Source organism: Pocillopora verrucosa, chromosome 1 (genome assembly GCF_036669915.1).
Source record: "Pocillopora verrucosa isolate sample1 chromosome 1, ASM3666991v2, whole genome shotgun sequence".
In the NCBI taxonomy this organism is placed as follows: Eukaryota; Metazoa; Cnidaria; class Anthozoa; order Scleractinia; family Pocilloporidae; genus Pocillopora; species Pocillopora verrucosa.
In genome coordinates, this window is record NC_089312.1 from 27821910 (window position 1) to 27835889 (window position 13980).

The 13980-nt window shown below is 38.8% G+C and overlaps 1 protein-coding gene across 1 annotated transcript; it reads right to left on the bottom strand.

Moving 5' to 3' along the window:
- Positions 1–861: 861 nt before the first annotated feature.
- On the bottom strand, positions 862–13617 carry LOC131790025 (protein-glutamine gamma-glutamyltransferase K-like). The gene is made up of 15 exons (XM_059107207.2): positions 13255–13617; positions 10934–10978; positions 10118–10242; positions 9215–9397; positions 8740–8994; positions 8263–8381; positions 7773–7880; positions 6757–6937; positions 5800–5935; positions 5328–5431; positions 4258–4506; positions 3404–3688; positions 3153–3313; positions 2154–2293; positions 862–1216 (listed from the first exon to the last, which is right to left on the bottom strand). Exons 1-15 carry the CDS (start codon positions 13494–13496, stop codon positions 1075–1077), a joined length of 2475 nt encoding a protein of 824 aa, XP_058963190.2. The 5' UTR covers positions 13497–13617; the 3' UTR covers positions 862–1074.
- Between the last annotated feature and the right edge of the window lie 363 nt (positions 13618–13980).

A 13980-nucleotide genomic window follows, 5' to 3' on the forward strand; every position in this document is an offset into this window, starting at 1 on the left:
TTTCATTGCTCTCTCACTAAGTCGTTCCTCGCGACCTTAAGCCTGTCTTGAAAAAAGAAAAGCAATGAAAACATTTTCTCCGCAATGAGCTTCTAGTGTGAGTACGTGTAACTCTCACATGAATGTCTCTGGACAGTTTCGTTTCATGCAAAGTAGGTGATACCTTTCCCAATTTCCCTGAGAGATCGCTACTATCTCCCAGTGGCAGAATCAAGCTTATTTGTTTTCGCTTGTAGATTACCCAATCTCACTTCGAACCATCCTGGCCGCATAACATGCAAGGCAAATCCAATAGGGTTGCGAAGAGAAAAAGGAAATGACATTGGGTGCACATTCTCGCCTGGAATGAATGCTTCTCCTCTGCTAATAGATATTCTTCAATGCGAAAATTTCAAAATTAACCACAATCTCAAGAGCAAGGGATAATCAACGAATATGCTTCGTAACGAGTTTTTGTTGTACTGCAGTATATAGAGAAGTGTCAAGGGAGAGGCCCAAAATATTCTTTTGGGACGCTGTTCAGTTTTATGAAGGCGAACTGGTGAAGGCGGAAATGTTCATGAGGCTTTTTAAAGCCTTATGAACATTCCCATTTCCGCCTAAAAATCCTGAAGTCTCCTGCTTTACAGAAAATGTGTCTCCTTAATAAATATTTAGATATTAAATTTCAGTAAAAAATAGGACTCTTTGCTCTTGATTTCTGTGTGTGATGGTTGATTCGGGCGTCTCGCTCTTCAACTATCACTTATGGAATCTTGTAAGATGAGCCCATTTTGAAGGATGATGAACATTTAAAAATTATGAACAAAGAGAAAGGGGAAAAGGTTTCGTTAAGTTAACACGAGAATACTTCACCACATTTATTTGAATAAACCAAGTCTTTAATATTTTTATTAAAAAACATCACTCGTTTGGGTCACATAGCATTTACTTTAATAAAAACCGCCGCACCAAATGTGAGAATTGAGTCAAATTTGATCGCAATGGTTGAATGGAAAAAAGAACGTTTGTGTCTAAAAAATGACAATTGTCTAATCGCCTAAAAAATCCTAACAGATTTGCATGTGATTTAAGTTAAGTCACATTGATGACACATTCTCCTCGTACTCCAGCCAGCTGGTCCGACTGGAAACTGACAACAACAGTTCGCTTGCGGCTTCGGGTGACGGTAAATGTGGCGATTGCTTTAGCTTCCTTCTTAGGTGCCACAGAATCTCTAACAAAGGAAAATAGCGCGAATGAATAAACAAGCAAATAGCAAACAGGGGTAAAAGAAAGAAACGTTATGGTGTAGCCAAATGTAAAGAAAAAGGAAATAGTTATAAGTGCGGCATACATGGTAGGGGTTTTACAAAATCAGTAATTATAAAAATACGTTTTCGGAATAGATATCGAAAAGGAATCATCACCAACAATCTTGGCTTTCAGTTCATAAGTAGTCAGCTTTGCAATTATGACATCATGAACACGGTTTTCTCGTAAAATGGCTTTGAATAAAAAGGTTTGATTTTTCAAATCTGTAAATCACCTTCTTCCCGAACAATTTTCCTTTTACTCGCCTCGAACTCTAAAGTACTGACGTTTGTATCTCACTGGCAATACACTTTGATGTCTCCTTCAAGTTCTTGTCAATACAAAAACCCTTCAAATTATGCGCCGATCAATTCGGAACTTCAACATTCCCATTTTCCTCTAGCAACCCACAGGCATATGAGCGGCGTCGTTCATGCCCGGGGAGGGGGGGGGGAAGTGGGAAATTTGAACCTTGTCTAGGTGGGGTGCATTTGTATTGGATGTGTCAAGTCTGTCCATCGTAATGCACGCGTTTTAATTGCGAATTTAAAGGGTGAAGAGCCTATTTTCGGGAGTGAATGGCTTAGAAAGACAATTTTGTGCGTCGTAGAATGATGCTTACAAGCAAAAAAACTCAACAACAGCACCAAAAGCTGAAATGTGACTTTCCTGATCACACAAGGAATCGTTCAATTTTGGATGGGGCATTTGAACATAATTTTGATCCGGCCCCGGGCGAGAGGCAGGAATTTGAACGAGCCAATCTTGAAAGGTTCAAATGCCCGAGGGGTTACCCGAAGGGATGTTGAAGCTTCGAATTGATCGATGCATTATCATTACCTGACTCACTTAATACTCACATGTTAATGACCCTCGACCTTGGTGACAATCCAGCTCCTTCCAACTGAAAGTGTCCATTCTTCAAAGTGACTGGCAAAAGATTTTTGAAGGAAGCTGTCACTTCCACCTCATCCCACCTCTTCACAGAATTAGGAGATGCCTACAGACGGAGTAACACATATAAACAATGAGTATCTGAGCTTAAAAACGTTGAGGACAGCGGTGTATGAAATCGGCGATTGGATTAAGATTTTTGTTAGCTCGATTGTGGAGAGGCACACTTTTCAGACTGAGGACATGAGCTATTCAAGATTAAATATGTCAGTGGTACAAGATTTAAAGGATGACTTTGGCACAATCCGTGCACTTTGAAAATTTCATCTAAATTTTCTTACTTGAAACATACAATCCGTTTCCACAGTATAGCCTCCCTTTGCCCATGTTAGATAGTCTCAATGGAGTGATGGCATTTACGACTAATGGTTACAATTTGTCAATTTTTACGACTAACGGCTAAATTTTCTCGCTGTATTACGGCTCAGACGGTTAATCCTATTTAGACCTTCATTTTAGCTCATCATTCAATATCTTTTTTCATATATTTCACCTAAATAAAAACACTAGGTCATGTTCTTCAAATTCAAGTTACTTTTATACGGTGCAAAAAAGTCACCCCTCGTGTTGTGATGTAAGATGGGGTGAACTTTTTTGTATGTTAACTTATTTCTTTTACGATCTTTTTACCTGCTGTAAATTGATGACAAAAACAAAATTTATCCAAAACATTTTGTGATATTTTAATCAATATATCAGACATCGATGCTTCATAATAACAAACCCTAGAAGAGCATCCCAATTTGTTTCACTTCACTCACGTCTGTGAACAATTTTCATCAGTTGTTATTCATTTCAAAAGGAAACGTTCTAAGGAGTACTGTAATGGGTTCCAGGCCTTTATTGGATAATTTATCTAGGTACAAGACTGGACCTGAATCAAGTTTGAACGATCAGTCTCATACCGTGATTGTTAGTTTGGGTTTCCTAAGCTCCACCACATCCTGTTTGCCAAAGGACTGGCCTGTTTCTTGCACTTTACCCTTGATATACAGTTTGACGTTGCCATCTGCCGCAATCTTACCCATGTAATCTCCACTTGCAATCTTCAGGATCACTACTTTCTCTAAAACAGAGAGACAAAGTTCATGTTTTGTATGGCGTAAACAAGTAACTTAGACCTCGCTTAAAATTGCAATGTAGCCATCAACTGTACCTTTTTTTGGGCCAATTTCAATTGTTTCCACTTTTTTTTTCAATGGTTTTGCTGGAATTCCGGTGTAAAACGCCATGACGGAAGTGATGTTCACTTTAACATTTCGCTGCTCGTAGGATTTGTTAAGCGCGACAACTTTGACGTCGAAGCTGTCACCGATAGCAATGTTATCCAGAACTTCAAGGCTGAATTCCACATCCTCTTTGTCAGCATTGTAAATTTCGTACTCTCTTCTAGTACTAAATTTATAGGCAAACTCGACAGCTTTTCTTTCTTGTTGAGAGCCTACCAAAATCAAGGAAGATCATGGTGACAACGTGAATAAACTTCAATTTGAAATGCGCGACCAGACTTCCAACCCATTTTAAGCTAAGTTGTATTTTGCATGGTACATAAAGAAACAGTACACAAATCTTACCGAGCTCGTTAGATGGTCGTTTTCTTTTCTATTCAAAATGGGTGCTATTTTCCCATTTTCTCTAAAATGAATTTTTTCATTGACACATACGGTTTCCAGTTCTCCTTGTCGTCATAATTTTACGACAAACTTAAAGCTACAATGCTGCAATATACTCCTTAGGTGCTATTTCTGAGATTTCTGTTTGTCTTTTTCTTTGTTTGTTTGTTTTCTCTCACAAATGTAAAAAAGGTGTAAAGGATGTACAGACTCATTTAAACGCAATTGACTTCCCTCTTTATAAAGGAAACTTATACTGTATAATAATGACACAAGCTGGTTTGTCTCTTGTGCCAGTGATTCGCCAACGAGAAACACCCCATTGGAAACTCCTCCCTATACATCCCCGTGAATGTGTCGTAAAATCCAAACATAGTCATATGACTACAACACTAACCCTCAGGGTGTTTGTAGCCTGAAGTGACGTCCAGCCTGTGGCGGCCTTCACCAGGTTCTTTGGTGCTGATAAACTTGCCAATGCTGTGAGTATCCACATAAGTAGCCTTCATCGAGCCGTCGTCATCATCTACATCCCAGTACACGCGATCGCCATTCACCTCGGCAAAAACAAAGCCTGTGTCATAAGGGAGATACACCTCGCCGTTCTTAACTGCGTTTACGGAGGCTGGACCGCAACGGAAAACACCTGTCACAGAGTGAGAAGGGAGAAATTAACTCCCATCGATCAATCTGGGAATTGCGGTAGTATAAATTAACCCAGAATGCCCAGAAAAAGTCTCGTTTAACGTGGGATTTTTCAGACTTTGCATCAACCTACTAGGGAGAAATCCCGTGAAAGCGGTTTAAGAAGAATAACAGGAAAAGGGTAAGAACATTTTTTTCGCCTTGTAGCCAAAGGGATTTACGTAGGCTTACCGTTTTTCTTTAACGTTGTGCTAAATTTTTTGTAGTATGGGCATAAGCAAAACATACAAGACCTCAAAGTAACTGCGCCCCTATAGCATGAGTTTTATGCGCGTGTTTGAAAAAGGGTTAAGTTTGGTGTCAGGAAGGCCTTCTCCAGAAGAGTATATTCACTATATCAGCTACACTTTCCCAGATAGGCGATTTTGTAGTACATTTATTCTTATATGAGAATTTCCTGCAAAAACTGCAAGTCCCCACGATGTGATCCTCTTGCAGGAAACAAGTTTGAATAAAACTCCAAAATTCGAATTCCCTTTTAAATGGGTCAGTGACAATTTACTGAAGGCAGCATCTATTCGAAGGCTTCATACTGAATACCTTACTGCAGATTATCAGAGAACACGGAAGAAATTCTTAATAGCTAATCGTTTTTCAGGACGGTTCTCAAAGAACCTATACCTAAATTCACTGGCAAGTCCAGTGTAAATATTGACTCCAGCAATGAACACCTCTTCAAAGAAGCAATAAGGTATAAGTTAAGTTACAGAAGGGTTCCCATACCGATCGAGGCCTGGAATGATAACAAAAACCCTTAAATACCTTCACTTGTCTCTTGGGGTGTGGCATCGTGCGCCTGCCATCCATCATGACCATCTGGTAAATCAGGTCGCTTGAACCATGATTCGTTCCACACATGGAAATTCCTAAAATAAGAAATTTTATACGATTTTTTTCTCCTATTATAATTCATTACTTGTTTCAAGCTACAGCCAGACAGATTGACAACTCTTTCACGGATATTTAGCGAGAAAAATTCGTAGAACAATTGATTTGTAAGCAGGCGACCGTGGGTCCAAGGCATTGTGGTGCCCCAAGAACGGACACAATGACGAACCAAGCCAGAGCTCGAACCTGGAAGGCAAACATTTATCGTGAAAAAAACTAAATCCGCTTCCTGCCATGACCTTTGTACAGAATTCAATACCAACTCATTACTGGGAAGCTTACATTGCGAGATAAGACCGTCTACTTTAGAGTCAAGATGTAAAAATTGCTCAATTTTTCCACCTACCAGATGGAATCATTGAGCTCATCCAACGGATTGCCTTCCTCATCATAATGAAAGTCGATAGTCATGCTACTGTCAGTGTCATGCGCGGATTCAAAGTTTGTGACACTACGGGTGGGTAATCCCAACGCTCGAAGCACTAAAAATACAAGAATAAAAGAAACTTGTGTTAAAGAGAGAAGCATCTACAAAATAAATAACACACTTAAGTAAAATTCCTCCCCAACTCGAATACAACCGTTTAAGCCTGTGTGGCTCTTCAAAGTGTGTCTCGTAAAATTCAGCTAGAATTTTTAACTTCGTCATTTCAATCTTCTCCATTCTCTACAATCTTTGGTCCCGGTCGTTTTTGATGTTGATGTTGTTATTGTTTTTCCTCTTTGTCCTTCCTCTTCTCTCTTTGGCAAACTAAATTAAACTGCAGATACCCATTTCTGCTTAAACGAGTTCCATTGATGAAAAGATTTTAAAAAAGTTTTCTTAAAAAAGAAAAACAGGGTATGCACATTAGAAGTAATTTTCTTTGAAAAAAAAAATGAACAAATTTCAACATTGAAAATTCCAGGGTCAGATATTTGATTCACTAACAACACACAGACCTTCAGCGCGCCGAGATACAATATAACGCCCCATGACACCTCGACTCCCAGAAGTGATTAGCATGTAAATTCTCCCTAAAACATTCATGTATTACTCGTAAACAGGTAATGAGAATACTCAAAGTTAATTAACAGCTGGAAATTTTACCGTGGGCTAACACCAAATTCTCGTAACTAATTAACAAGGAAATGTTTAGCAGCTAGTGAGGAGAGTTTATCATTAGATCAGTCTTGGAAATTAAGGGAATAACCTGCGCAACTGGTTTAATAAGTCTAATAAGTGTACATCCTTTCATTCTATCGTCAAATTAACTTCTTTTCATAGAAAAAAACAAAACATCCAGAATCCTGCTCAACCTACATGTAGTGACCAGTCCCGAGAACACCCAGCATTGGCCATACTTTACATAAAACTTCTTTTTCATGAATTTTTCCAGAATGGCTGTACTTCCGGTCCAAGCGGTTGGTGGAGTGCAGTTCTTGGGGTAAGTCTCAGTCCATCGTCCGAATAAAATTCCACCGTCACTGTCATTGTAGTTTGCCTTCAAAATAAACCAAGACACCATCAGATTTCGACCTGATATTTATGCTTTTGACTTGGTTTTTAAAGCAATAGGTGCGATAATTTAGGATTATTTTTTACTTTCCAAAACGGCAGCAAAATATTTATTCAGTATATAGACTTTTTTTACGTTGCCATCAAAGGTTAAGTCAGATTGGTTAAAAAAAATGCGAGAAAACATTAAATAATGACTTCACTTGCATTTAAAACACTCCAGACATAAGGATACATTAAGAACAAAAAGGATGATCAAGCATCGAGAAGATATTCACGGGTTGCAAATGACCGTAAGCTGCAAAATTTTGACTGGAATAAAAAGATTAATGGACAAACTAACAAAGTTACTTGACCTTTTAACTCCTGACATCTCGATATTCTCCTTATTATCTGCCGTACATTTATTATGATGTTAGTTTGAAGAATTAAGTATTGGATCAACTATTAATCTCCTTATTGATATTTTTCTTTATTGTCATCGCTTGTCTGCTTAATATTAAGTCAATAGTGTGGGGATGAATCTTGTCTTGGTCCCTCATAGGAGTGAATAGGCTATAACATGCCTTCAACTCAATGATTTGAGCATTGTATGATGTATTTTAAATATTACTATGGAAATTATTGACCACACCTTCTGGAAAACCGACCAGGTAGCTTTGAAACCATTTAAGTATTTACAAAGTAACCGCCGTACTAGCTAGCCTCTTACGCAGACGTTTTTAGGCTCGTCACGTCACGCAATCATTCCTCCCCACCATGGAATGATTGTGTGACGTGACGAGCCTAGTATTTGCGTAGGAGGCTACCGCTGTACTAACCATTGCGGAAATGATTCGTGAAATCTGGATTGGACTGGATCTTGCAGTTGCGGAAAGTCCCGCTTTGTTCAGCAACCATAATGCACATTCTAGTGAGATGTCTTCAAACTGGAAAAAGAAATATCGAGGCTTAGTCCTTTCTCAAAAACAAACTATTTACTTGTCATAAGGACAGCAGAGTACATGTAAATGAAAACACGAGTTAATAGCAATTAGGCAAAAAAAATCAATAACAAAAACAAAAATCACTTAAGAATAGTTGTAAACTAATCGAGCGGAGGGCTAACATAAATGTCTTTATTTATATTGGACTGTCATATTGTTAAGAATAAACAAATAAATAAAGAGATAAATAGATAAGCTGGTTAATCATTAAAGATGTATCTATTTATGTAAAGACACACTTCTTTTGGGAAAAGAGGGGAAAAAAGAGGAAATAAAAAATTAAAGAGAGGAAAAAGAGAATTGAAGTAAATTGAATTTTTTTCACCTGACCGAACGTCCAAGGAAGTCCCTCGTTCCATTTTGCAGAACCCACCCAGATGTATCCAAACTCATTTAACACATATTCCTCACGATCAGCTTCACTCTCCATGTACACGGAGTCCTCTGTCAAAAAAATGATGACAAGAAGATGGGATGGGAAACCGACTACCAGCAAATTCATAATTACAATTACTTCTTGCACCGAAATAACGGAGCAGAAATTAACCGTTATTTCTACAAAAGTGGGAGCAGCGAGCCAATTTTACTTACAGAGAAGATGAACAAAGACGTGGACATTAGAGATAAAAATAAACAAAAATAAAAAGTGAGGCAAAAAGAAAAAGAAAGAGGAAGCAAAAAGAAAGAGACAAAGAAAGAAGCTAAGATAAAAATAAAAAAAGGAAAAAAAAGATAAAAAAATAAACAAAGATTCCGGTACTTTTGTATTTCACTTTACATTCAGTATTCGTGTTATATTTACCTTTGCACCAGGCATTAAACAAGACGCAGACTTTGTCGTCATCTTTGTATCTAAACACTGATTTCTTGTCATCGGCCATTTTTGTCTCCACGAATACTTCATACTGACCAATAAGAGCCTTAGCAGAAGGCATTACAGTCAGATGAAGAGTTTTTCCACTGATCTGCTTTATTTTCATTCCCCACGTGACAGGATTGAGGATCTCATGTATAGCGACTCGGACAATGGAGCCCTTGCTTTCTTGAGGACGACTACCTAGAGATGCCATTAATACAAGAAATCAGACCGAAAATGCGTAACGGTAAGGCTAACGGTTGGCCCCATTGAGACTTTACGTTCAATTTAGAGTGGTTTTTCCACGGTTTGTCTACCTCGTTCACTTTACAGTAAGAGTAATATCCGCAATCCTTGGAAACTGATTTAAAAATGAAAATAAAAACACTATAATGTGCATGAAGTTCCTTTAACTACCAACCTATCACAAACTGCAGTACAACAATATCAGTGTCAGGTATGTATTCTCTGTTAAAGGTAACAGTGACGTCAAATATCTGTCCCCTTCTGATGATCAACTGTTCTGCCTCGTAGTCATCCGTTTTGTGGGCAAGTCTGTTGTCCTTTACGTGGAAATCCACTTCCTCTAGCTTCAACTGGGATGCTAAGAGACAATATTTTGTAAGCATTAATTTCTATACTGTTAAGAGGTATAGCCGCTATCTTGTCGGTGGTGAAAGGGTGTCTGTTTCAAGACGACTTAACCCTAAGCATGCATAATAGGGCGAAGAATGGCGAACTATGCCACGCGAAAAAAATGAAAAACAAGAGCAGAATTTTTTGTAGGTTATGAGGAATAACAGTCATCTGTTAACATGTATAAGTTGTTACCTATCCTGGATGACCTAGGTGCAGCTAGACCTCGTTGAGCAGCCTCGCTCCCAGATCTCTGCGCGGTGCGTTAACATCGATTTTTTTTCTCGCGTGACGGAATTCTCTAAAATGGAGGGACTGCTCGTAGCCTTGGGTTCAAAAACTCGCATAGGAAATGTTTAAACTGCTGGTTTTTTATTTGTACCTTCAAGTTTTTTTATTACGTTACCTTGCAGCTGTTGATTTCCTTCTGCACTGTTAAACGAAAACCGATATCAACTGCTGATAATACTATTACGACTTAAGCAGCCTCCGTTACCAATTAGATCCGAAAAACAAGAAGAAGCTCTGTCAATCAATTGTTAACCCGACTACATAAAGCACGTCAGTCAGTTATTAGTCCTCATACTGTCAAGTTTTCGGTTTGTATGTAAAAAATTTCAAAAATGTTCGGCATACATCAGCAGAATTCTAATTCTAAAGATTTCCGTGCAAGCCATTTTTTGCCTACCTGGTGGCTTCTTCTTGTCGACCCTTAAAGCTTTGTTCAAAGCCTTAAACTTTTCGTCACTTGTCAGCTTTGTCCTTCCCTCCAAACCCTCACCCATTTTGGCCTTAGCGTGGCTTCTCGAGTCCCTACAAATTAGAATGCGCTCTATAGTAAATGTGTGGAGTAAATCCAGGGATAATTCATTTTGATTTAAGTTAGTGCAGGGAATACTTCTAATATCAAGGGGGGGGGGGGTTAGTTTGTAAAGAAACTGTTTGTGGTGCTGCGTTCGTAGCCGGATAGGGTGTGGAGTGGGGTATTTAAAAGATAATTTGGCTTTATCATCGTAGTTGACACTGAATTGGCCACCATGAGGAGATTCTAAAGAGACTATACGGAACACTCGAAACACCAGCTTTAGAATATCTTTATGGTGGCCTATTCACATCATCAACCCAGTTGATAAACCAAATTACCTTGTATTTTGATCAGTCTTTTGCTCCTTCTTAAAGAGCGTACTTGTTCATCCGCAATTGCTTCTGTCCACAATGAAAGTATAGTATTAGTACTGATGACGCGTATTTAAATTCGTGGAAAAAATAATTCAAAATAATATTGATCAGCATCAAAGCAAGGCAAAGGGATATAAATGTTCCTATTCTGTGAAGCAGTACTACTGTGTAGTTTTTTGTTGTCTATATTTTATTTCGCTGTATTGCGAGCCATTTTTGTTTATGCCTTGCTTGCGTTTATCAATTAAAGAGCAAACATACAATTGATCGAACAAAATTAATCTGACAAAAGTCAAGGACATTAAAACTAGAGGATGTAACTTACGGCAAGTCTTGTACAAGTTCTTGGTCATTTTTTCGTCGCTTGGGTCTGTGAAAGGAGGGAAATGAGATCGCTCAATACAAAACGCAGACTGCAGATTAGAGACTGCGAACCGACAACAAAATGCAGTCTAGGTACAAAATGCGGACTGAGAACTTTAACTGTACGTGGTAACATGTTATCTGAATAAAGGGGTAAGTTTCTAAAGAAACTGTGGTGCTGCGTCGGTGGGAGAGTACAGCAGGTAATTTAGTGTTAACAACTGGGTTGAAAACGTAAATTAGCCCGTAAAGGGTAAAAAAGCTGACGTTTCGAGCGTTAGCCCTTCGTCCAAGGGCTAACGCTCGAAACGTCAGCTTTTTACCCTTTACGGTGGCTAATTTACGTTTTCAACCCAGTTGTTAACACTAAATTACCTAACATGTTATCTGACAACTTACTAAGTGTCACGCAATCGCTTTTCCGCGATCATCTTTCACGATCATTTGCACTTTTGTGGAATTTTGTAACAGACTGAGTTTTACATATTAATATTTGCCTAGACCAAACAGATGAGAGATTAAACCACAACTGTGCCATTTTTGCCAGTCAATCAGTGCGTGTACACCCCTGAACGTTGGAAATATACCAAATCGAAGGAACAGTTTTGATCTCGGTCCGCATTTTTGTCGAAAAAAATGAACACATATCGGTTAAAAACATGTCGTGTACGAACCACGCGCACGAAGTGAGAAGACTATACGAAGACTTGAAATTCTATCAAGAACGATTGTGGCCGCTTTATTAAAAACCGAACACAATAGCCACTTTGTCAAAAACAAAATGTACGAGGAAACGGGCAAGGAATAATCCACAATGGTGCAAATGATCGTGAAAGATGTTCGCGGAAATGCGATTGCGTGACACTTGATAAGTTGTAAGATGACATGTTACACGTATCAGACGGAAAAACAGTTAAATCCTCAGTCTGCATTTTGGATTGACCGAAATTCGGATAGCTCGAGTTTACACACATTAATATTACTGCTGTTTTAATTTGGTGTTTTAAAGGTAATGCCGCTGAGAAACACGAAAATAGTCTAAATAACTAAAAATCTAGCTTTCAAAGCTGGTAGTTTTGGAGGCGCTTTCACTCAAATTTCTGCTAACCGTTTTCGCAGCTTCGTGCGTCCACAAAACCGTTAGCTGTGCTAGTGAATTGATTGCAGAGGAGAAAAAGTCCTAAAGGACGCATTTAGAATTTAGATCTTTAACGCTTTGTAAATGATATTTGTTAACATATTTATAGTATGTTGATTACGTGTTGTGAGTACCCAAGTTCCACAGAATCAACATGTGCCAACCTATAGACAGCCTACACTATTGATGCAGTGGCGGCATATACAGACAGACCAAATCGACTCGATTCGAGAATTTTCTTATTCCGTGAACACCACGGGAATGCTGACGCTCGTCACGCTAGCTAATTCCAGATTGATGCTCTAATAACCGTTTATTAGTTAATCCAAGGACAGAAGATTAAAAATTTTTGACTCCTTAAAACATGATAAATTAAAAAACTTCCCTTTAACTTTACCAAAAGGTTTCCCGCAAAATCCATTGACTTGCATGACTCAGTGTTAGTTCTGAAGCAATGCTGACAAACACTGTCCCGCGTGGGCGAGACAAAAATGCAAAAAAACAACCGTATTCAAATCGCTTTTGTTCCACGGGTCAATATTTGGTTAAAATCTTTGTTTACTGCAGTAATCGAGTTCTTTCTTTAATTTCTTCTCTTATGCGCGCGCATTTTTCTTATCCAAAGCTCTCTATTGATTGATGCTGTAAATATGCAAAGAAGGATAATTGCAAGCGACCGAAGCGCCTCTATTTCTCTATTATTTGTCTACAGGTTCAATAGACAAGGCTTATCGTCTGTCTGGTCGAAGGAAGGAAGCCATGCTGTTGCAGCGTAGTCACCTTAAAATAGCGCGCCGAAAAATCGCACGCAAGATTTCCAACTGTCAATAGACGGAAACCTGTGAAAGAATGTGCTAACTCGCCTGCGATTCAACATAGCAAACAAGACATGATGACTCACCAGCGATTCAACAAGAGCAATCAAGCGGGTATGCGGAAAAGAAAGGAAATTTCGATAGCGTGAAAAAATCTCTCCACACGTCTGCGTACGATAAACACCAAGCAATGTTTACCGCACATGAGAGAAGTCAGAAGAAAAAATATGAACTTTTGTGATTACATCAGAAGGAAAATAACATAAAAAAAGTCCATCTTGAGGAGTCTCTTTTCTTTTGCATCATAATGTAATTGCTCTGTTTACTTACTCCGGAGTTGTTGCTGGAGATCGCGCGCGACGCGACGTCGATCCCGATGTTGAAGTTGTTCCGTGTGCTGCAGTTGTTCTGCGAGTTCTCCGCATTTTACCGATGGCTAGTAGAACTGGTTGAAGATAAGAACGGTGACTTGAAGCCGTTTGCGTTGTGTGAGCCGAAGGCGCGGCTGGTATTAACTTGTTGTGTCTGAAATCTAAAATTATAATGTGACCCGTAAAGTGATTGGCTGACATTACACGCGCGATATCCACGTGTACTCAAAGAGCATCGCATTTGTAATTATGATGATTTAAGAAAACACGCAACCCCTCCTCTCTCGGGGTTGAAATTCATTAACCAGCGGTTAAAAACTTTTTAGCACTTTGTACTTCAGCAATGCATTATCTCAACGCACTTAATTGCTTATTCTCCGCATTTTAATTCTTGTCGGAGTAAAGTGTCCTAATTGTTTTTAGTAAAAACGAAGGTAGAGTATCAAGGAAAGATTAAAGAGATTGAGTGTACCTTATAGTTACCTTACAGTTTCCCTCTCTCCCTCCACCCCTCTTCTCTCCTTTAGGAGCCTAGACCGAATTGTTCAAAGCTGGGTTAAGACAACCCAGGGTAAGTGTGAAATCTGATTTCAGATTTGAAAGCTTTAATAGGAAACTCATTGCCATTAATTTTGCCCTACAATTTGATGATTGGATGCTCAAAAGGGACAAATAAAATCAACCG